The sequence below is a fragment of the Polypterus senegalus genome, chromosome 13, assembly GCF_016835505.1.
Source record: "Polypterus senegalus isolate Bchr_013 chromosome 13, ASM1683550v1, whole genome shotgun sequence".
NCBI lineage: Eukaryota > Metazoa > Chordata > Cladistia > Polypteriformes > Polypteridae > Polypterus > Polypterus senegalus.
Window position 1 is genome coordinate 4,854,455 of NC_053166.1, and position 23,863 is coordinate 4,878,317.

Consider the following 23,863-nt stretch of genomic DNA (forward strand, 5'->3'; position numbering starts at 1 on the left):
CCCTCCAGCTGCTGTTTACCTGACTCCACAGTGCCAATGAGAGGGACAGTCGAGCCCCCCGGTGATATGGGGGCTCATTTTGAGGGTAAGTGGACTGTCTGGGGAAAGGAGCTGCCAGTTAAAAAGCCCCAGAATTGCCCACCTCATTAATGACACAGGGGCTCCAGCAAGCCCCCCGGCCCCTCCACCAAAACTCTCTTCTTGGTTTTAATGAAGACAGAGTGGTGACATCAAATAACTGGCATCCAAGGGTGGGCACACCCCCCCACCGACCACAGAGCAAGGAAAAGAACAACCAGTGCCAGCCAAGCAGGGGGTCCCGAAGAACCCACTGGCACAACCTGTCAGGGCAGAGCCATACTAGAGGTTTTGATTTTAGTTGTTCAGCGTTGCCCACCGACTTCATCCCCTCCCTCCAGAAAGGACAAGTGGCTGTGCAGGTGCCATCTTCAACAGGTGGTTCGCAGTTGGCACCCTCCCCCCACTGATGCCACAGCTGCAGGACCCCAACCCCATGGAGGTCTGCTGTCATTGGCCGTTTCTTTTCCCTTCACCAGGAGCCCCCACAGCCACCTCGGGGGTCTTGCCCACTGCTCCCCCAACTCCTTAATTAAACCCGTCATTCCCTGGCAGCACAGACTTCACTTCTGTCTCTTCAGATGTTGATGGACCCCCCCACTGTGTCCTGGGGTCACTAGCCACTGACAGGTAAGCTTGTCCACTGAAGGTAGGGGGCACCTGCCACCCTACTGGCACCCTGTCTTTCAAGCTGGAGTGACTCTGGTGATGGGTACACACTGGCAGTTGATAAAATGACAAATGAAGACCCCACAGACTTCAGTGATGAGGATTTTTATTACACTCTCAAACAGCGGCTGTGCCACCGAGCTCTGCTGGCAAAGTCAGCGTTGGCAGACCGGGGTCGACGAGGTCCCAGCTATCGCCGTCAGGCCCTCTGCGTGTCCCCCATAAAATGTGACATTCAGGCCAAGCTGCCACACGGCTGTGCTCGTCTAATCGGTGCAGAAGGAGACAAACAAATCGAGAGCCCACCTTGGTGTCTCGGCGCTGCTTGGCAAGGACTGGCACCAACTAGCACAACAACAAAGTGCCCACCCATGGGTTCTGAAAAGGAAATGTGACGACCTGGCGCTCCTCAGGGCGTAACGGAAGACAAGTTGAGGGGGGACATCCTGCGCACGGGCGTGTTGGTGGCCGACAAGGGTCCGTAGAGGAAGGGCAGCGACAGGTCAGTGGACGCCGGGTCGGCCTCGCCACGCACCTGAGAGATTTGGCGCAGCAGCGCCTTCCCCTCCTCGCGGGCCTAAGGAAGACAAAAAGAGACTCGGTCAGCTGGGAACGGCCCACCCAAGTGTCACCCCGGGCAGCCACAAAGAAAGAGAAACTGCCCAGCAGTGGCGGCCTTTAAAAATGTGGCACAGAATATTCTGGAACGGCACAGATGAACACTGCATGTGTGGGGACCTTTAGCTCCAGGTGGGCTTACTTTAGTCAGACTGGACAGAGACCCTATGGTGAGTGCCACGTCACCTGAAGGAGCCGGCCATCGAGTGACACACATGGCTGGTAACAGGGGGCACTCGGCCAGACGTCTTGATCAGGAGATGCCCTGGCACACTGAATCTTGAAGACCTCGAGCAAACATCAGCCAAACGTTGAAGGGTCACGTCTTGTAGACCACCCGTGACGGTCACACCTCCCTGCTCGTCGACTCCTCGATGGACAAACGTCAGTCCATTCAGACCCCCTAAAGTGAGGCATTATGGGGTACCTTGAGAACACGTTACTGGGCATGACTGCACCCGTGCAGTGCCACCCTGTTTAATGTACGTGTGACGTTCAGGACGGTGGCACCGGACCACTCACAAAGCGTGCTCTGGGGGTCCATGTGACCAGTGGGCTGCCCAAGAGATGCTGGCACAGTACGTTTCACCAAGGGGGTCATTACTGGATTCAAAAGGGGAAGAAATGACGTGGAGCTTCAAGGACAATAAGAAACCTTAAAGTGCCCACCAAGAGTTGGGCAACATGCAGGATTAATTACAATAACCAGGAAGGAGCTGGTTACGCTGGTGGTCACCCTGTTGTGTCTCTCCGTCACGGCCACCCGCCTGCTACTTTGACTTTTGTCACACCCACCATTACAGCTCAATGCCCTTCTCACAAGTCCACGTGAGGCGAGGACGACGGGCACAGCTCGGCCTCCAGTGTGACTGACTGTTGATGACGTGTGCTGTGCCATCTAGTGGATGAAATAAAATCACACCGTGAAAAGACAATGGCTTTCTGTCCCTTTGTGGTAACTCATCAATATTCACGAGGGGGCGGAGCCTCCACCAGAAAGCAGTAAAGGCAGCCGAAGAACAAACTGAAGTGGAATGGCGGGCGGCTCGACTGGAGTGACACGGACTGTGAATTCTGTCACGTGAAGGTCCCTGAGGTGCCACAGCGGCCACAGATGTTGTGTTCAGACTGGGGTGTCGGAGGAATTGTGCAAGTTGGCGAGCCTGGCGCGGAGCTGCGGTAAAACCTCGATTAGGGGTCAGCAGTGAGGCTGTGGCGGACCACAGAAGAGTGAATGAATGACGGCATGTGATGTGATATCAAGCAACGCGGAGGGGCCACCTAACCCCACCCGCCCCTTGCAGAACGTTAAGACGACAAGGAGACCGCCGGTGAACGTGATGAACGTGAACAGACTGGCGCCGCTTTCCATTTCGCCGCCATCAGCCTTTCTGGCGCTCGCCCCATTGAAGCAACACTCGAAGCGCTTTGGCCGTTTTGTAAACGTTTTAACGATTTTCGTTTTTTGTGCCGATTCCAATACCACACGAATGCCCACACGTTTATCGGCCCTAATTAGAACAAAAGAGAAAAGCGCCTTTAAAGCTGAAGGTGCGTGGACGACACTGTGGTGGGCTGCGCTGGCACCAGAGAGAGTTGTGCCAATGTGCGGGGCTCGCACTGCTAGCAGGAAGGCACCGGAGGGCAAACTGGTTTGGCTCATCGAGGCGTCACTGCGGTCCACAAGGCACAGGTTGATCGTGACAGTCACGTCCACCGTCCTGCTGGTGACATCGGGCTGCGTGTCGGTGACAGTCTCCTCTCCTGCCGTAGCCATGGCGACGTTTGTGACACAGGTTGACATCTGTTCATTTCTGACTAAGGCCTGTCGTGGAGGTGAAAGGTCGCACTCTGCCCCCTGTGCTGTTTGCCCATTCTTTGTTGTTGATATTTCTTGAACTGTATAGTGGGTGGCACGGTGGGGCAGTGGGTAGCTGCTGCCCCTCCCGGGTCCTCCCTGCGTGGAGTCTGCATGTTCTCTCCCCGGGGCTTTCCTCCCAAAGACATGCAGGTTGGGTGCCTTGGTGATCTTAAATTGTCCCCAGTGTGTGTGTGTGTCCTGTGGGGGGTTGTCACCAGCAGACCCCAAGTGACCCTGTAGTTCGAATATAGCGGGCTGGACGATGACCGACTGAACTGTAAAATGGCGGTGGTTCCTGGGACCCCCGGTGGGACTCATTCAGTGGGCCGTGAGCTCCTGTGACAGGATTTGGCTAAAAAGAGAAGAAGAAATCCACACCCATTCTCGCCATCTTAGGACGCACCACGGCGCTCTACGGGAATAACACAATAAGGTCACACTCGGTTTTAACGAGCGCGCGTCACGGGTCCACATCCTGGACGATACCTGCATTGTTAGCAGAGTTTGTCTTGATTGATTATTGATTGGCATTAATAAATCATCGTATCGACCCGTTATATAGCGCCTTTCACATTATCAGTCGATCGATCAATCAATGTGACTGTTAGCGTACAGGACACCAACCTCGGATGAGCTGCCGTTTTCTAGACGAGTTCACCAAAATCAAACTGAATAAAGTAAACGGAAATTCTGCTAGCAGACGACTCGTGTTGATCGTCGAGATCCGAAAACGCGTCGCTTTAAAAAGACGCTGCTGGCATATTGTACCCACATCGTTTGATGCCAACTGTGCCCGCAGTAGATTGGTGACACTTTCACAAGAGGCGAAGCGCGTGACGGTCGGTGGATTCCAAACGTATTTTGGTACGACAGCGCATCGTACTTCATGTGCTCATTATGGGCTACGGGGCTCGAGTCCAGTTTTTGTCAAATTCCCATTTCCTGGTCGGTGAGAACTTTCAGATCACGTCGGCCCGTCAAGCTCACCATAGCCGAGTTTCCCTGGATTTCTATCTGTTTATTAAAACGGACCAATCACTTACATGGGAATGATTTGATCCTACAGTAATTGTTTGACGAGTCCTTTGTTTTCTGATCAGCGGCTCGGACTCTCGCACGGCCTTTGAATTGTCGTTAATAAAACGAAATCAACAAAAGAGAGCGAAGCGTCGAAGTCAAACGACAAGAGCCGAGCTGTCCCGTCAAGGTGTGCGAGTGTGTGTGTGTGTGTGTGAAATGAGTGTGTGAGTGTGAGTGTGTGTGTAGTCAGGCGGACGACGAGGTGCCTCACCGATCAGGAGGGTCCGAGTTTGGGAAGCGCCGCTCCAGAAGGTTCCCCAAGAGTCGTCTTGCACTCTGACCTCGCCACTTCACGGCTTTCAACACCAAACGAACTCGAGTGAAGTCGGACCCCCAGTATGCCCCCGCCGTACTCACGTCGTTGTAGTCGCAGCACCTCTGCGCACAAATGAAGGCCTCGTTGTAGCGCTTGCTCTTGAAGTAGTACTGGCCCAGGTAGCGGAAAGCAGTGCTCAGCTCCAGGTGCTCCAGGATCTCCTACGAGAGAGACATGGCCACGTGAGTCAGGACGAGGGTGGGCGCGGCGCGGTGACAGTGCAGTCGCTCGCTCGCTCGCTCACCCCGCAGGAGAACACGTCCTGGATGTAGATGATGTAGCACTGAGTGGCCTGGTCAGACTCGTTCAGCTGCTCGTGGAGCCTTGAAAACAAACAGGAGGTGAGGTGAGGTGAGGCGTCTCAAACGCGGCTTCACACGTCACCTGAGCGTCGTCACAGGACTCACTTGGCCAGCTTCACCAGGGCCATCCTCTCCACGTCGCCCACAGAGTACGCCCTCCAGTAGCACTGCAATGGAAACAAACACACAAAAAGAGAGTGGGCATCACATGGCAAGACCAGGCATATGGGGGGCGAGGTGAAAGTAGGGAGACGCCCAGGTGCAAAGGCTTATGGGAAAGGAGTCCGGGGTCAGTTTAATACAAACACAAATGAGCGGACTAAGAGCATCAGCAGCACCAAGCCAGGCAGGGGGGCACCAGCCCACCGATAAACGTACAAAGGCAAAGCGTTGGACCAGAACACACAATGGAAGGTGTGCCACGGTGGACAGGTCAGTGTCTACCATCCATTGAGCGGGCAAACGCTGTTAAAGCGTTGGGGAATATAGCGCCTTGATGGACAAGTCAAGGGGGTTACGCTCAACCTTTAACACACACTGGTGCAGTTTTGCCCACTCTAGCACAGTAAAGACAAGATGGTGCCATCACAGGAGGGTGAGCAGGCCGGGCCAGGACTCCAAGACCCTGAAGGAGCCGAGCTTTTCGATTTAATCAAACGGGCATTAAGTGGTAACATGGCAGAGGTGGTCAAAGTAAATCAGGCAGTGCAACGGATCCCAGCTGCCCCTCTAAAATGACCCCTTCGACCAGAGCACAGGGACACGGGTGACAGCTTGGACTAAATGAACAATAAGCGTGGCAGACAGTGGTAGTCTGGGCCGCTTGGCGACGAGATTTTAGAGAATGGGACCAAACAGACCCCCAGAACGCTGCCGACTCGAGGTGGGATGGCAGCACCTTCAGTCAGGGGGCTGGCTGCACACCTCAGAGACTCCACGTGCTAAACAAGGACGTGTGTGACGCTCACTCGACTGAGCCCCGCCACTTTACAATCGGGTACGTCGTCAAGCCCAACCAGAGGTGCCGGAGACCCCACCCACACTACAACGGGTACAGAACACGGACCTTCAGACAACGTGTGACACTAGAGACAGGGGACCAGAGGGGCTCCCAAATCCGGACTCTGCACTTACTCAGAGTTATCCACATCACCTGCTCGATCGTCATGGCAGAACGGCGTGAATTCAGACATGTTGGTAGGCTGGCGAGCGTCGGCTTCTCCTTCAGGTCCACACTCACCATGTCAGGACTTTGGCCAGGCCACTCCAGAACTTCTCAGCGACCCCACTGTAGACGTGCTTTCGTAGTTGGGCTCGTCGTCCTGCTGCATCACGTCACGGACAGACGGCCGACGCTTCTCTGCAAGAACGTTGTGGTCAAGTGGACGATTCGTGGTCTTCACGGCCCCTCCATGTTTCATTGCAGGTCTGACATTCTTCTTGTCTAACGCAGAGCCCACTGGGTTTGAATTTTGACTCGTCTGTCTTTATTTCAAAAGGCTGGGAGTCACCCAGGTGTTTCTTGGCACTGGTGGTCCTCTTGGATGGCACACTTGCTCCTTTCCCATGAATCCCATTTTCCCTCAGACTGGAACACAGACCTCAGTGGAGGATCGAGACTGCTGAGGTCCTTCAGATGCTGTTCTGCGATCTTCTGCACTTTCACGAGTGTGCCCTGGGGGTCACTTCAGCAGGCCGGCCAGTTCCAAATGCCCCCCAAGTGTAGTATTTCCTTTGAGCGGGGCCTGCTGGTCTTGTAGAAACACTGTGGTGAGGACTTCACGCTCAACATGTGGGAGGACGAAGGGTCAAGGAGGGTTGGTCAGCCGTTTGAGGAAGGAACTAAAGGGGCAATTACCTCTTCACAAGGATACTAGAGGAGTTTCTAATTTAAAAACAGAATTGGTGTTGCCAGATGAACCACTCTGTATCAAGACCTGAAGCCGTTCACTGCCAACAGACGGGCACTGGGCACACTGGGAGTCAAACAACAACAACAACATTCAAAAAGTGGACCTCAAACGCACCTTTTTGGCCTCCGCCAGCTGGTTCAGCTTCTCATAGCATTCGCCCAGGGCCACCAGCATGCGAGAGTCATTGGGCCTGCAGACAAAGAGGGAAGGAAACACAACAGTTCTGAGAACGGAGAGCGAGGGGTCTACCTGAGGGGGGCCGCGATTGGCGTTTCTTTAATCGTGAAGTAAGGTCTCACTCTGTCCGGCAGCCCCCATTCACTACTGCTCCTGTTCTTGGGTCCCCATTCCCTTCAAGCAGTTGCTGAGCCCCTCAATCGGGCCTTTGACTGCTGCCCACATATCTGTACCCAGGGGGCTCTCTGAATGTCCCACCGTCCTCGCCTTTACAGTCACAGCTGTCACAGAGCACAGCCACTCTATGTGAAAGTCCAGGTGTCTGTCGGATGGTCCGGCGTTAACGTAACGTGCACAGGATGACCAAATCATCTCAAGAGCGGTGTACCGTATGTTGAAAACGGACAAGGGGGACGGAGGAGGAGGAGGAGGAGGAGGACCGCGGACCGTCAAGCCAGCTGGCCACTCAGTTAGCTCTCCTTTAATCTGTAAGCAGTGAGCTGTGAAGGTTAAGGCTTTGGACTTTAAATGCCGCTACTGTGTGACCATGAGCAAGTCATGTGACCTGCCTGCGCTCCAATTGGCTAGCCAAAAGAAATGGCGCCAACTGTATCATAAATGTTGCGTGTCACCTTGGATAACAGCGCCAACCAAACAAGTCTTCCATTCAGCCCAACATCCCTAACCAGTAAGCCTTTAGATGTGCACATCGCTGACCGACACTGACTGGGATCTGTGATGGCCGGTGGGATGTCTGCCCACGTGAACTGCTACTCGTACCTGAAAGACTTCGGGGCTCTGGCCCAGTTACGTCTCCTGCCGCTACAACTGCCAGGCATGCAAAACCAGCACAGCTCCAGTTATGTGCATCAGCCGACATGAAGCACGCCGATCAGGTACGCTCTACGTAATATTATGAAACGCGGCTCTTCAGACGTCACAACGTCCCATTACGTCGACGGTTTTAACAAACAAACCGATTCAACTTATGAAGCAGGAGGAGAGCGGCCTGGCGGCGTGGCGCTTAGCACTGCTGGCTGCCCAGTCACTCTCTGCACGCGGCCTGCACACCCTAAAGGTTGGCTAACTGACGCCATTTAAATCGTCTCAGTGCGGCAGAGTGCTGGAGTGTGCCATGCGTTGGCTCAGCAGAAGATGGCAGAATGGATGTCCAGTATAAACAGGTAAGCTCTGAAATGTCCACAACTCAGCAGACAACTACACGCTGCAGGTCTCTTCAAAAAAGGTTTGTTAAGTGGCAAAATTCAAAGTTTGATAAAAATATGAATAAATGAAAACACAGCCAGCGTGAAGGACATGCAAGAGGTACTTAAAATATCTACAACAACGGAGGCGACAAGAGAAAGGGTCCGTGCTGAATGCACCTCATAGACGAGCAAAGACAGAAGCCCACCTGAGCTGATGAGCCCTCCTGTAATAGTAAAGGCAGTAGAAGGGCATCTTCAGGATCTCGTACGTCTGACCCAGTCCGTACCACGCTCGGTAGTCGCGCTTGTTGACTTCAATCGCATGTCTGAAAAGGAAACGACACAAAGCGTCTTTGGGGCCGAGCGGTCAGTCATGCAGCAGCAGCAGCAGCAGCACAGCACTCGGCTGGACGTGGCCTACCTGTACGCCTGAATTGCAGCAGACGTGTTCTTCATCTCCATGTACTCGTGGCCCATTAGTGTCCAGGCACCTAAGCAACGTGGATTGAGCTTCAGCGCCCTCTGGAAATACAAAGCCGCCTTCTCGTGCTGAGACCGTAGACTGTAGTAGTTTCCTGAAAAAGCAGACAACAAAGTTGGAGAAAACGCCGACTTGAACTTCAGCCAGGAAGGGTCTCTACTGGTCAATCAGCACATTTTTCCAAAAGAAAGACGCAGAGGGCCGAGTGAGCAGACCTGGCCCCATAAAGAGAAGCACAGACCCGCTGGAAACAAGCTTGGCAGACCAGTCGTCCCATCACAGAAACAGCCCTGGTGAAACCAGTAAGACTAGAAGGAGGACAGCGACGACATGTGGTGAAAATGTAGAGGAAGTCACCCGTGTGACATGGAGTAACGACAACCAAGCCCACCTGAAAAGTGCAATGTCTGTACTGTGAGGGTAGCTGACAACTCAAGAGACGGAAAGTGAACGAGAAAAAGAAAGAAAAAAAAAAAAAGACCACCTCTCGTCCACCATTAGTAAGAGGAAGACACTGGAAAGGAGATGAGGAAGACTGAAGACAGCTTGGAGGAGCACCAGAGAAGGAAATGCCACTACAAAGAACGGATGGATGGATGACAGAGGATGTGAGGGACGAGTGAAACAGGAGAAGTGAGCACCGAGGCCTCAGCAGACCAAAAGCAACAACCATTCAACATGAAGACAATGTGAGGTACGACATGAGAAAGCAAAAGGACATGGCAAGAGGGTCTGATGTGACACAAAGGTGACAACACACCTGCTCCCTGTTAACACGGCCACCGACGCACGAAATGCATCAAGTCAAACCTCAAAGCTATGGGGCTCGATCCACTCCACCCTAGTAAGTACGTCGAACGAGACGAGAAATCATCGACATTAAAACAGTCGTCTACCACCTTCATTCTGCAGGGAGGGTTAAAGCGGACTTGGACAGGAGGGATGGTGTGACGCGCTCAAAGTGACCCTTTTATTAACCACTAGCAGAATACAAAGTCGTGTGTTAAAGAAGTCAGGAAAAAGAAAAATTAGAAAAAATAACGTAACCTGATTGTCAATGTCATTGTTCTGTGACCATTATGAGTGTCACTGTCATCGAGGATTTGATTCTCATGATGTCTTTCAATCAATCAAGTTCGTATTTGGAGGACGTGTTGCGTTCAAGTTACCTTCCGTGTTTGTCTGTTCTATCCCTGACCATCTCATCTTCGTTGTCGACCATTGTAAAGATAACAAGTTTCATTCATCGAAGTGTTCACTACGCAAATCGCTACTCGTGAATCTAAGATGTTTAACAGACATTCCCGGTAGTAAGTTGTGGATTTGCCTGAGAATATTTAGCGGCAGCGTGTCTATGAACGTAATTTAAAGTTAAGCTTTACACCTCGCTCTCCTACTGATATGTCTACAAAGGCTTGTTCAGATTCAGAGGGTTCTTCCTCTCTTACTGCATCAATAAGCAGCTCGTCTTCCTCTTTATGTGAGACGTCACACACTGCATGCACAGGTTTACCTTCCCCAGTCCTGGAGACTTTAGTGAAGTGCGTCAATTGACCACATCTTACAATGTCTCCCTTTAGCTGGACGTTGACTTTCTCCACCGTGTGCTTTGTTTCCGCAGTAGCTGCACTTCTGAATATGCGTGTATGCGTCACTCGCTTCAGATTCTATTGCTGCCGTCTCAATTGTGTAATGTGTGTTTTGTTCAGCGCTCTTTGGAGGTCTCGCTTGCTCTCTGCGTACGGCGTTCACAGTCTGTTCACGTGAGCCGCTCTGAGTACATGCATCGAAGGTTCTCAGCTGTGCTTGTGCTGTCTCGTGTGATGTCCACGGCTTTATTTAATGTTAGCTCAGACCCGACACTTAAGTTTCTCTTGCAGTTTCGCGGAGTTTGTGCCAAACACCACCCTGACCATCTCATCTTCATTTGCATGAGCACAGACCTTAACTCCGTTACAAAGTGATCAAAAGTCTCGTTTATACCCTGCGTCTTCTCACTAAACTTGTATCTCGCGAATATCGTATTCGTCTTAGGCACGGCAAGCGCCTCGTAGCGGCAGCGTGTCTACTGGATTACCGCTGATGGACGGCCTTATACGGGTAGGCGTGACGATGAGACGCACAACTCCACCTCACACGGCGACCGAGCTGCAGGCTATGGCCGTATATGTGTACATAAGAAGGTTCCAGTTATGACCGTCACATGTAGAATGAAACCTGCTTAACATTTGTAAGTAAGCTGTAAGGAATGAGCTGCCAAATTTCAGCCTTCTACCTACACGGGACGTTGGAGAATTAGTGACAAGTCAGTCAGTGAGTCGGTCAGTGAGGGCTTTGCCTTTTATTAGTATAGAAAAACAAGCAAGATGGAGGGAGGCATTGTTAAGAGAACATCAAATCCAAATCGACAGCTCTGAGGACTACGAGGGTCTGCCTTCATACCTGCCCGTCAGCCCACCTAAAAGTAATCCTCTTTTCTAGACCCTCTGCTCTCAAGCCAAAGCTCAAATTAACTTCCCAGCTCAGGAGTGGCCAACTTTTGCACCACGAACAGCAAACTAAACCTGCCTTTACTGGCCCTGTTAGACCAAACAACTGAATATAAATACTTAGGACCTTGACAATCTTAACTGGGAGACAAATACAAACAAATGACTCTCTAAAAACACAACCAGCGCTTATTCCTCCTCCATCAACTCAAACTATTTAAAGTAAAGTAGACAAGGAGCTCAAGTTGTCCTTTTATCGCAGTCTGTGGTCTTCACTTTCAGTTTCATGGCCTGGTCTAACAGTCTGACAAACCAAAACTCAAAAAAGCTCCAGCCGATTACGAAGTTAAAGTTATTGGGGCTGATGGAGATGATGTGACAAGTGTGTGTGTGTGAAGAAACTGGAAATCATCTCAACGGAGGACAGACATCCACTACACGGAGAACTAAAGTAAACCAGGAGAGTCGCGTCGCTTTGAAGACGCACACAAATCGCTCCTCAAACTCCTTTCTTCCTCCTGGTGCCCTACGACTTTTTAAGAAGAAATATCGGAGATAATGATGAACGTTTTGTAACCTTTTTTTTTTTTTGGTGTAAATGTGTATTATCTAACCGCCTTCCCTTAACCTTTCTTGTTTCTATTTGTCGGTTTTATTTCTTTCTGTCCGTTACTTGATGAGAACACAAATTGCATGTTTTCTTGTGTAAACCTGACTAAATAAAGAAACCCGAAAGCTCACAAGCCTGTGCGGCACTCCGTCTTCTCACTCCCTTGGAGAGTCGCTTATGTTTCCATATGGCCCTCTCGTGATGGATGGAGGGCTCCAGGCCACCTAAAAGACTTCACCCACCCCAGAATGGGCAGGTGGTTGGCAACAGCATCTGACCACCTCCATCCAGCCTGCAGCCTGCCTTTCATCAGCCCTCCGTGACGTCAAAGTCGCTCTTCTCAGCAGACCTGTCACCACCTGTTATGTTCAGACACTGCGTCACACTTTCACCTGTCTGAAGGGTACACAAACACAGAGGGTGGACCAATCCACTGTTGCCCCCGTATGCCCCTTCTCAAGTTATGAAAAGGGGCAAAACCAGAAAACGCAGGCCATGTGGCAACATACCAACGTAAAATAAACCTTCACTTGCAACCCACTGGGGACAGAAAGCATGGAGGTCTAAGAGAGCTTGACAAGAAAATACAATAAAGGGACCTCATGGGACACGAGGAGCAGGAAGATCAGAAAAATGTGTAAAAAATGGGAGCAAAAAAACACCAAAAATCACATTCTCAGAAACGATCAGGCTGATGGATCCTGGATATCAGAAGGATTTTTCCTTTAATGTGGACATTTTAGCATTTAGCTGACCGTGAGCATAATGGACAATGGGTTATTTATTTGCCTCCTCTTGTGCGTCAGAAAGTCCTAATGGGCTCTAAAGTTACGCCACGTGGCTCAGCACGCAGACAGATGCCAATAAACCAAGACCTTCCCGTCATTACACAGACACCCGACGGTCCTCGTGCCGGTTAAGCCATCATTACACCAAGGCCATCACTGAGTGGCACATTTCTCAAAGGCGTCAGGATGAGAGCAGCTTACCGATCACGCAGCAGGTCTCCACTCGGTATTTGTCAATGTCACACAGGTTATGGGCGAGGTAGCTCAGCTCCGGCTTCATGCTCTGCAGCAGAAATAGTAAAGACACATTCAGACACGCAGACTGGCAGGACAGCACAGTAAAGAAGTGACTGGACATGTGGCTCAGCGGCTGCCGCTCCCAGAATGCTATCCCTACATTCGACCACACCACCGCACACCACACCACACACTGGGCAGTGACCTGCTGTAAAGGAAGGCCTCCTCCATTGTGCCATAAATGGCCTCAGTGTCCCCAAGGTGGCCGTCCTTCACTTCTGTCAATAGCAGCTAAACCGTCGCTCATGGTGGGGTCACAGTTTACACTTTGTGATGCTTCAGATCGGGCGTTCTCAAGTAAAGCCCCTGTGCCCGCAGGCGCTCTTCCTAAACCAGTGGGTAGGTCTGACTTGCGACTCGTCAAGTCGTTTCATTAGCAGGACTTTCTTCTTTATTTTATTGTGCATTCAGAAACATTTGATAGCAGGATATTTACATTGAAAACTAAATTTACAAATGTGGCGATCCTAAATTGTCCCACGTGTGTGCCCTGCCCGGGGTTTGTTTCCTGCCTTGCACCCTGTGCTGGCTGGGATTGACTCCAGCAGACCCCCGTGAGCCTGTAGTTAGGATACAGCGGGCTGGATGCATATATAATAAGTGGCTTATTTTGACAGTTTCAAATACTTCACTTCCTTTTTCATTAATCTTTGTAATTCACCTCCTGAAGTGGAATTTGCTCCACAAGCAGTGCAGACATGGGTGCAACGGGCACCGACTGCTACAGGGCAGCAGCTGGCGAGGCTCTTTATACTCCTTTGTAATTGTAACGCTGCTGCTCTCATCAAGTCTGCCCTTTCTGTGTTTGGCATTGCTGCCACTTTAATTACGCCAGGCCTCCTGAGAGCCCTCCTGACCTTGGCACAGGACCTCGGAGTGGAATGGCGAGATTGGTGGCACCACTCGGTCACACTGCATCCCAATCACACTTCCTTACATTGTCATAAGTGGGGCTCAAGTGGATTTAAAATAAATAAATCCGTCTACATGCATAGTGCTTGGCGTTTTTATTTTGGACACGATTCCTCCGAGCTGCAAATCGAGTGCACAACATACACAGGAAATGGACTCAAATCTTTAACTCGCACGTTAGAAGTGTCTTCTATTACTCCACTGATCAATGGCACTGATCACTCACGTTCATTTACTTGGCTGACACCTTCATCCAAAGTGACGTCCAGCAGCTGAGGTACAGCCGGTTACGTTTCTTCTGCTTTTCCAATTGGAGAACAGGCAGGTCAAGTGAACTGCTCGGGGTCACACAGTGTCACTGGTGGGATCTGAACCCACAAGCTCAGGGTCGGACACTGCCTGGTGTTAACGAAATGTGAAGCGTGGCCTCTCCAGCTGTCCTAGCCAGGAAACACACTCCAAGTGTCCACTACCAAAGGCCACCAAAGTCACATTTGAAACCAATGTGCCAAACGCAGCATGCCGGCAGTGCCCAGGTATGCCCTGGTCGAATTTCGTTCTGCCCACGGCTACTAATGTCACTACATGAGACTTACAACTGCTTGGCTCAGAGTATCCCGCTACCGAATGTGACACAGCGTGCTGCGTTAGCCTCACCATCAGCACCCCATAAAGATTTAAGACATCCATTGTTTAAACAGCTTAATCCGGTTTGGGGATCGGAGGGGCCAGGCATCAAAGGGAGGTTCATAACGGGTGGCCCAGGACAGTGCGCCACTCCATATCACCCACGCCAAGTGAGCTTTAAAACTGCCCAAAAATCCAACATGCCTTTGTGGTGTGTGTGTGAAAAGCTGGACTGTCAGGAAGAAACCCATGTAGGAGGACAGGTGGGATTTAAAACCTAGAGACCCCAGGAATTGTAAGGCCACAGTGTGCCACCCTGCTCTAAAACCTCCAATGCAAAGCACCCACCTCACTCTGACAATCCAAAAAAAAAAGGAAATGTCCCATCTTACCCGCACATACAGGAGGTTGGAGAAAGTATCCATGTTTTCAATTCGGTAGGGATCCTGCTTTCGGAGCTCATTAAACATGGACAAGGCCTTATCGATATCTAGGAGTGAGAGATTAAGAAACCTTTAAAGCTTACCATGAAGACGTCATGGCACTAGAAGAGCACCGATTTAGACACCCTAAACATTGAACCTGCACTTGGCATTTTCCATGGGCACAGTTCTGGGTTTTGCCCTTCGCACGTCGCGGGTGGGCAGTTTATGGCCTGTGCTGCATTTCCCTCAGGATTCATTAAAGTAGTAAACGCTGCAGAATTGGAAGCACATGTCTTAACTCCTGAACTGGCTGCTGCCCCTCTAATACAGGCCACTTGTCAAGTTATCCTGATGGAAACACCGCAGCTCGGACATCACCCAACGCAGCACCTCGCTGGCCCACACATTAGCACGAGGCGTTTAGTGATTTCACCCCCGGACTAACCAAATCGTTCAACTCCTCATGCCCATCTGTACTCCAATCAAAGTTAAACTTTACATTTCACATCGACATGCATCAGCGAGTTTAGAATCGGGCACACCTCGGATGTTGTGGTAGGCGACAGCGATCTGAGAGATGATGTAGGTGCTTTTGGAGAAGCCGGCCTCAATCAGGCTCTGGTACTTCTGCAGGGCCTCTTCGATCATCTGCAGCTCCGTGTACATGTGAGCCAGAAAGAACTCCTTCACCCACGTGTCGGGCAGCGTCAGGGACTTGAGCTGTAAACAACCAATGGACGTGTAAAGCAGGCGGGTACGGTCAGCTCATTTAAAGTGCCCAGGGCAACAGGACTGCCAGTAGTACCATGTCTTTGTTGGTGATGAGGTTGCACAGTTCCAGCCAGGCCCCCCAGTGTAAAGGCAAGCAGTGAGTTGCTTCCACAAAGACATCAAGAGCTTCTTTGAAAAGATCCAGCTTCCTCAAAACGACGCCATATCTGAAACACAATGAAGCGTAAGAGAAACAAGAAGTGCAACATGCCATCGACTGAAGTGTACCTGCTTTTATGAAGTGGAGAGCAAGTATGTCACCAATAATACAGATGGCATCGGCTGCTAATGGCGCCAATTGGGCTCTCTGTAAAGAAGGTTTAGGTGACACAGATTCACTCGGGTCAACTGTAATCTGAGAATGTACCACCACTGCCACTTGACCCGTTAAATCCCAGGTCTAGGATCTTGGATTGTGGCTGCCAGACTCGTGTCAAGTCGAGACACAGTGAACGTTTTGTTTCCTGCTGATCTGAGAGTTAAATAACGCCACCTAAGGTTAGCGTAGTAAACAGCCAATGCTACTCTGGCCGCTGAACAGTCCACAAAAAAAAAAAAAAAAGAGAGGATCACTGTCAACATACAGGTAGAGGCCAAATCCATCCAGGTCCTTGGCTTTGTGCTTCTTGCTCAGCTCCACTCTGAGCTCCCGCAGAGACTCATTCTTCACTTGTCCTTTCTCCAGCGGCCCTGCACCACAAACAGACACAAGGAAACATCAGGGCAACCATCAGCAAGTGCTGCTCTACACGGCGTTCACCCCAACTACATCAGTCACATGACCAGGTTACCCTACAGCCTCGACTCCTCCTGTCCTTACCCTGCAAGGCCTTTAGCCTGCCTGCCTGCCAGCTACACAAGTGCAGCCATGACGTTAACGTCTCCCAGCAGCAGCCCTAAAAGCTGGAGGAGTGAGGGGGCAAACGTCTGGGTGTTTTTATTTTGTATTAACTACTTAGGACTGAAGGGACTCTTTATGGACTTCTCTACGAGGAGACCCCCATGGAAAACAAGTTAAAGGGGAAAAAGAGACAAGAGTCGTACCCAAGCTGTCCACAGTTTCATCGTCTTTCTTCTTTTCTCCAGACTGTAAGATGCAGAGCAGAGTAAAGATGAACACGAGAGTTTCTTTCAACACAACAGAAAGACAAAGAGCACTAAAAAGTTATAAAACACAACGGTGACGCATCTTTTATCTGCAGGAAAAAAAAGAAGAAAATACAATACAATAAAATAAAGGCTCTTCAAATGAGAACAGACAAAGCAACAACAACCTGAGCGCCTGAACTCAGCAGATACTCTTCAAGTACAGGCAATTAACACCCGAGGCTCATCTGAGAGACACCGAGGTTTGTTTGGATTGGAAGAGCTTACCTCGCAGCTCCGGCTGTGCAAATCTGTTTCACTTCAACAAAGTAACAGAATATATAATCAAGAGTTGGCAGAGCTTACACAAAGACACCAAACTTCAAAGTCAATCTAGACAAAGAAACACACACACACACACACCGGAGGGAACAAAACAAAGAAAACAAAAGAGGGTGGAACCAATAAAACCAAAACTAAAACACGACTTCTCCTTTGTAATGAAGTCTTGCCAGGTTTAAAAAGAAGCTTTCGACAGACCCTCAAATTGGACACAATGTGGACTGGGCTTCGTCCCCGTCAGTCTACGTACTCGTCACGCGATGTCGGCCGTTACAATCAATCAGGCCGTCCACCAAACTCGGAGCCACTGGAACACCAAGGCTGCCCGAGAAACATTTTTGTCCAAAATGACGTAAATTTGGTGTATTTGCAAAACACGAAGCCCAGTGATGCTGGAGCTTTCTGGATCTTTCCCTGGACCGTTTTAAGTGACAGATGTTGACACCGAGTGTCTGTCACATGTGGAGTCAGAGTGTCTGCAGTATGCGGCTGACCTCCACTCCTCATCGGAGGTGTTAACTGAAAGGTCCTTTTCCCACCATGCCTTAGGACCACGGAAGGGAAGATTCTTTGAGATGGTTTTAAATGTTATTGAGACTTTAAGACTGATCAGCGTTCCCTCCGGAATAGAAATGGCTGGGAGTGGAGGCAAATAGTGGAAACAATGATGATGTTGTCGACAAGTTCAATTTCAAGTTTAATCGTTCATAAGATGTGAATGTTTAGATCTCTCTATTAGAATAAAAACATCTTGGGACGACAAGCGGCTTTTTGGAAGGAAGTCCCGCAAGACGGTGACTTTTGCCAATGGGATTCTTTCAAGTCACGCTCTACTTACAACTATTTTCACACAAGACCACGGTCATCTCACCTCTCAGTCGTGTCACACTTCCTGCACTCTCAGCTCTTATACATTTTATCAGGCCAATAATTTCATACGTTCAAGATGACACGCCAACGACTAAGAGAAGAAGAAAGAGCACAGGGTCGAAAAAAGGCCCAAAAGCGCTGGAGAGACAAGAATTCAAAAAAGAACAACAATAATCGAAGTGAAAATCCGGAAAATAACTAAAGTATTAATCAGCCTGGACCGAGTGGAACTGAAAAACCTCACAGATCCAAGTGGGGATGGAAAAAAAAGACAAAGAGTAGAAGATAAAGTAGAACGTCGTAAAGAATTAAAAAACGTTGGAGCGAAACACATGCAGAGCAGGCTAGAGATTATGAAATTACGAAAACTGAAAAGTCTGAAAAAAATGACAGTAAAGATCACATCAGCATAAACAAACGGAAATTAATAGTCAGTGAAATAACAGCACAGCGAAAATAAAATCAAATATATGGACATATGACAGAAGTATGTAGATACTGTAAGGCTTTAAAGTTTACGTCGGAGACTTGTAGATCGGCGAATTCCTGTTGCCATCAGGGAAAAGTAGAGTTAAGAGCCAAGTCAGTTTATTTATTAGAGAGAAAGAAACGAAATCCACTCACAGGCAGTTATACACTGCGTTGTCACGAGGAGAGTCCAAACACGGAATCAAAATTCAATGCGATCTTGAAGAAAAGTTAATTCAAATATTGTTTTTACTGAAGTTTTAAAGTACAAGTGAAAAGAATGAATTTGTAACAACTCCCATGAAAATAACCACCTTTTAAAATTGTTAATCAGACCTGGGGGTTGGTGAGCAGAGCCCGCTAGTATACACACATACATATAAATATAAAAGTATAGATCTCTCTTTACTAGGCTGACCCGCCTTTTAAGTTGACCACTTCTTAAGGCAATTCAATGTGTCGATCAATTTGATATTTTATACAAACTCATTAATTTGGTTATATTGCATTTGAGCGGGATTACTTTAATACTCGTAGTTTCTGTTATTTTTGTGATGAAATTTAAACTTTTTTTCTCTATTGAGGTCGCCCTTTTGAACCCCCCTGATATTTACTACGCGGTGAGGCATTTGTACTCCATCAACATTAATTATTTCCAGAGACATCATTTTGTCTATTTTTCCAGCGCATCGCGCACAAAAGCAAGGGAACGATGGGAGCACCAGAACTCACATCATGTCGCTTCGTACCGCAAGCTGCAAGTAGTAAGTCTTTGATAAGCAGAATACCACTACGCTTTGCACTCACGGGACAGAAGGACAATCCCGACCGCTTTCATATAGTAAGACAGAAGAAGAAGATGTCGCACAGTCTGGAGTAGAAAATCATCTTTTACCTGGAAAAACAAAACTACAAATCCCATCAAGCATTGCAAAATGGTAGCACTCATCGCTTTATATATATATATCTATCTATATATCTATACATACACACACACACACACACAGATATACAGACAGACAGAGACCGCTCGCCCAAGTGTATTAATCCCAGACATTTTCCAGAGATTAAACACTGTGCAGGTCCGAGACGTCTAAAACAGGGGACAGCACAAATCTGAAGGAGAGTCCTTGAAGCCAAACTCACACCCTGGGGAGGCACAATGGCAGCCGATTTTCATTCCAGCTACTTTCTTAATTAGAAGCCAATTACCGATGCCCTATTAAGTTGAATGGACTTGCTTTTTAAGATTCAGAATCTTGAATGAATGCTCTTCTCCTTAACCAGCAGTCAGAACAAAGCAAGCCAAGAGATCACCAGCTAACTCAGGGGTCTCACATACACTTCCTGGAGGGCATCTGTTTTTGCTTCAAACAGTTTTCTACCGAGAAGCCAATTCTTGCGGCTAATTAAACACATTTCTCACTTCTATGGCCTCTTAGTTCTGCTACACCAGACATTGCTAAAGCTGTTGGCTTGCATTGCACCTCTTTATTGTTTAGCTGCTGGTTAAGAAAAAGATGAAACAGAATTCTGCTCCATTAGCAGCAATGATCTGGTTACTAATGAAGAAAGTGGCAGCACCAAGAACATGTAGCCGCTGTGACCCCCCAGAGATCAGTGTGACACCCCTGCTTTAGTTGTGTGGAAGAAGCCGCCATTCCAGTTCAATTGTTAAAAGCCAGCTGACTAATTATTAGAACGAGGCGTGTGGCACAAGTTAAACGGGCTCTTGGACAGCAACACTGGATTTCATGAATTACAATCGGGCCTAAACCTTCCTGAATGAGTGACGTGACTTGTTCACCATCCAATGCAGAAGCCCGGCGCACATCAAAGAGGTTTATGAGAGGCTCACTTACCAGATATCTGGAGTACATGTAAAGAAAATAAGCTTTCTGGCTTTTGCAGCCTCGCAAGAAATAGGCAGCACGATCGTACTCCTTGAGATCAAAGAAGGACTTGGCTAAGGTGTAGGCATCCAAGTCTTGGGCATCTTCCTAGCAGGAGAAAACACAACAGTTAGCTCCTTATCAGCACAACAGACAGGAAAGCTAAAATTGTAGCAAGGCAAGAACTGCACAAGAGAAGGAGAATCAATGCCATTGAAATTGATATTTATTTTTTTTTTTTTTTAAAGTTATTTCAATTTATTCTTGTTTTTTAGCTCAACCCTTTTAAATCCTGCAAATTGAGTGATATTCTCAATTCTATGGAATAATAAAGAGCTTGATGAGAGGCAGCAGTGCTCCACCGATAAAAGGCAGAGTGAGGACGGGTGTGAATTCAGCCACCCGTATGCCCACCGATTACTGTTTAGACTGGCACGCCTTCTCTTCTGTGCCATTATCCATAAACGGTCTTAGCTATGGCTACGCCCATTGAGACTCTGGTGCCAGGGGAAGGTCGAGTCTGGCATTTTGACTAAATTGTATTCATACAAGTACACCATCCTTCTACCTTCTAAGAAAAAGTCAAAGGACATTTGCTCTGCTAGTGACTTCACCTCACAAACACCTGCCACCATAAAGGTCACTTCCGGCTCCACTAGCACCCCATGTCACTACAGCAGAATTCACGGCCCGCTCTTCGGTGTCACAGAAGGCCGAGGCCTGCTGTCCGTCTCTGCAGTACGCAGTGCAAGATGGGAACTGAGCCTCCACAGCACGCCACCCATACAGGGGTCTGGCCAGTTAACCCAACACACAATCTGATTAAATGCCTACCAACTTGACTTTCTAACACTTGTTAGGGGCTGATTTTACACAAATGTTGGGCCATCACACCAAGTACCAGACACTCATGGAATACGTGACCAGGTAGCGTGGTGGAGAGTGGGGCCTCAGGGACCCTCAAATCCCGACATCATGTTGTTTTAGACCATCTAGGTGGATTGGATCGGCAAGCTTTGTTAGGCTCAATGGTGTGTTCTTAATAATAATACGTTTTATTTATGTAGCGCCTTCCATACACTCAAGGACACTTTACAATTCAATACACACATTAACAAGACAGTAGAAATGACAACACGACAATGAACAACACTCACTGAAGAGATGCGTTTTTAACAGGAGTTTGAAATGAAGAAGGCTGAAAGGACGAGCATTCCACATTTTAGGGCCATCACACTGAAGGCTCTGCCACCCAAAGTTACTCGGCTGTGTTCAGGTACAGCGAGTCACGTGGCATCCGATGGTCTTACTGATGTGTTATTCTAAAACGTCAGGCCTGTTATTTAACTGACTTTAACTTTTTATTTGTTTTATTATTACTGCTACTATAGGATTTTACTCAACTTGCCCTCTCTGTTATTTACCACACTGATTTCCTTCAAACTCTGCATGAGCGTCGATCTCTGGTGACAGTGCACGGTTTCATCAGTTCTGACCCGGGCCCTATATATATATATTGGGGCTTTTAGCCAACACACATGGATCTGAAAAATGTGCAGTGCTGGTCAAGTGGTTAGCATGTTGGACTTTCAATCAAATGGCAGGCCATTGTAGACAAATGGATTCATTGGTATTGAGGTTTTGGCCAATGATTTCAATAAGACATTTAAGCAGCACTGGTCAAGGGGTTAGCGTGTTGGAAGTTCAATTGAATGGCTGAAGGTTCGAGCCCAATGAACACAAACGTTTTTTTAATTTTACCAATTTTTCATCCGTTATATACAAATTGTGCGAAACACTCTTTTCAGTGATCTGCTGATATTGGCTCAGTGGACACGCGTCTCTAAGAAAGTTTGACTCTCCAGCAGACAAAGACACGCGTTACGTTTCACGGTGCTTAGGGTCTTCTGGAATGAGCCTGAATGAATGTCACAGTCAACTTTAAAATGGCAGGTTGGATTCCACTCTGTCACTACGTCATTTCTGCCAAATCACCGTCTCACCCAAGTGAAGGGCTGTGTGGCATTAGGGTGGCTAAAAACATAAAAAAAAAAAAGACGTAAGTGACAATTAAAAAATGCACTAAAAAAAAAAAAAAGCTTTTTTTCCTAGTACTAAGATTTTGACTGAACATAAAATGGTGGGGTGTTCATAAAAGAATGAATTGAATCCAATTAAAATGCAAAGATTCCTTAAATGATTAAAAAAATAAACGTATAATTTGAACATGTCGCCAGCTCTAGCCATGATCCTACGTTCTTCAGTGCACTTTTCCATGACGTGTCATTTTCTTTCCGTAGTTCAGCTGGTTAGAAATGTCCCTTTAACCAATCTAACCAGGTCCCCGTCTGTCATGAGGCCCACCCACACAGCTACTGTCACTCATGTCTGCCAGATTTAAAGACCACCACAGAAAAACCAAAGTCCTGACAAACACTCAAAGGACTGTGACGATGCGGGTTCTCTGTTTTGGGAGCTCTTGAACCCGACACTGTCAGTAATGTCACCGGATGAGCGAGGACACAATGAAGCAAGGAGAAGGTGCAAAAAGGTGCTTTCAGTAAAAGAATCCAAAAAAACAAACAGTGTCCACATACCGTGAATGGTGCAGCGCTCTCGACAGAATGTTATTAACTCAGTAACCTGATAAGACGATGAAGGTGAAGCAGTGGAGGTTACAACAGCTGGAAGCAGTCCTTTAAAACATCTGCTGGAAACTCCAATCCAGGCTTTGCACCAGGGAGTCACCCTACCTGCAGCGGACCTTCTCCTACTTCTGCTGGTCAGGTGGCTTCCTGATCCCTGGCCTGGCTTTGTTCTGCTCTCCCCAAACCGAGACTTGGCTTCCCCAGTGACCAGGGCGTCCACCTCCTGAGGCGACCCATCCTCCTTCCAGTCACTCTTGCTCCTCACTACCGACTGGCCAGGGTGGCGGCCAAACACCCCGCTAGGGCTCACTTCTCAGCCGCCTTCTGCTCTCGACAGCGAGCCTGTCTTCTCTTTCTCCCGCACCGGCTTTCTTCTCCCTTAACCTCCGTTCACCTTCCTTTTGTTCCACTGATCCGCACTTGCGCTCCTACTCTATATAATGGGGTCGGGCTCAGGTGTGGCGAATAGCCTTTCCCAGCTTCAATTATGGATGTGGACGATTCCTCACCTGTGCAGCTAAGCGGGGAAACGCCCGCCTCACATAGCGTTAAAGAGAACCGCGCCAGCCAGACTACCATGCTCGCTCTATTTAAAAACTGGGCTACTTCACCTGAGCCGTGGACCTGCTATACCACAAGAAGGTGCAAACTCCACACAGCTGGTGCGAAGGCTGGCTTTTGAACCGAGTGTCCTGGCGATGTGAGGGAGCTGGAGCACCAAGCCACCAGTCAGTTGCTGATGTTTGAAGGTCTTAATGCACACCGCTGGGATGGTTTAGCTCATGTGTTGCTGAGGCGCCCAGAAGTGTCACTTACATGTGAATCAAGTGAAAGTCAATGGATCAGTTGGACAGAAAATGTTGGGAATCTCCTGCATGTCCATGTAGTCTCACAGACTGGAGCTACAACCGGGGCTATGGACACAATCACATGGA

General features: G+C 48.8%; 1 protein-coding gene across 1 annotated transcript in view; it reads right to left on the reverse strand.

The window, feature by feature from the left end:
- Positions 1-836: 836 nt before the first annotated feature.
- cdc23 (CDC23 (cell division cycle 23, yeast, homolog)) overlaps positions 837-23,863 on the reverse strand; it is a 31,887-nt gene continuing 8,860 nt past the window's right edge. The window contains exons 3-16 of the mRNA XM_039773811.1: positions 20,251-20,388; positions 16,667-16,709; positions 16,207-16,312; positions 15,657-15,789; positions 15,394-15,571; positions 14,819-14,916; positions 12,792-12,873; positions 8,644-8,797; positions 8,429-8,548; positions 6,952-7,027; positions 5,030-5,091; positions 4,867-4,945; positions 4,664-4,783; positions 837-1,324 (exon numbers count right to left, since the gene is read on the reverse strand). Of these exons, the coding sequence (XP_039629745.1) occupies positions 1,157-1,324; positions 4,664-4,783; positions 4,867-4,945; positions 5,030-5,091; positions 6,952-7,027; positions 8,429-8,548; positions 8,644-8,797; positions 12,792-12,873; positions 14,819-14,916; positions 15,394-15,571; positions 15,657-15,789; positions 16,207-16,312; positions 16,667-16,709; positions 20,251-20,388 (1,557 nt within the window). The 3' untranslated portion in view covers positions 837-1,156. The remainder of the gene's footprint in view (positions 1,325-4,663; positions 4,784-4,866; positions 4,946-5,029; positions 5,092-6,951; positions 7,028-8,428; positions 8,549-8,643; positions 8,798-12,791; positions 12,874-14,818; positions 14,917-15,393; positions 15,572-15,656; positions 15,790-16,206; positions 16,313-16,666; positions 16,710-20,250; positions 20,389-23,863) is intronic.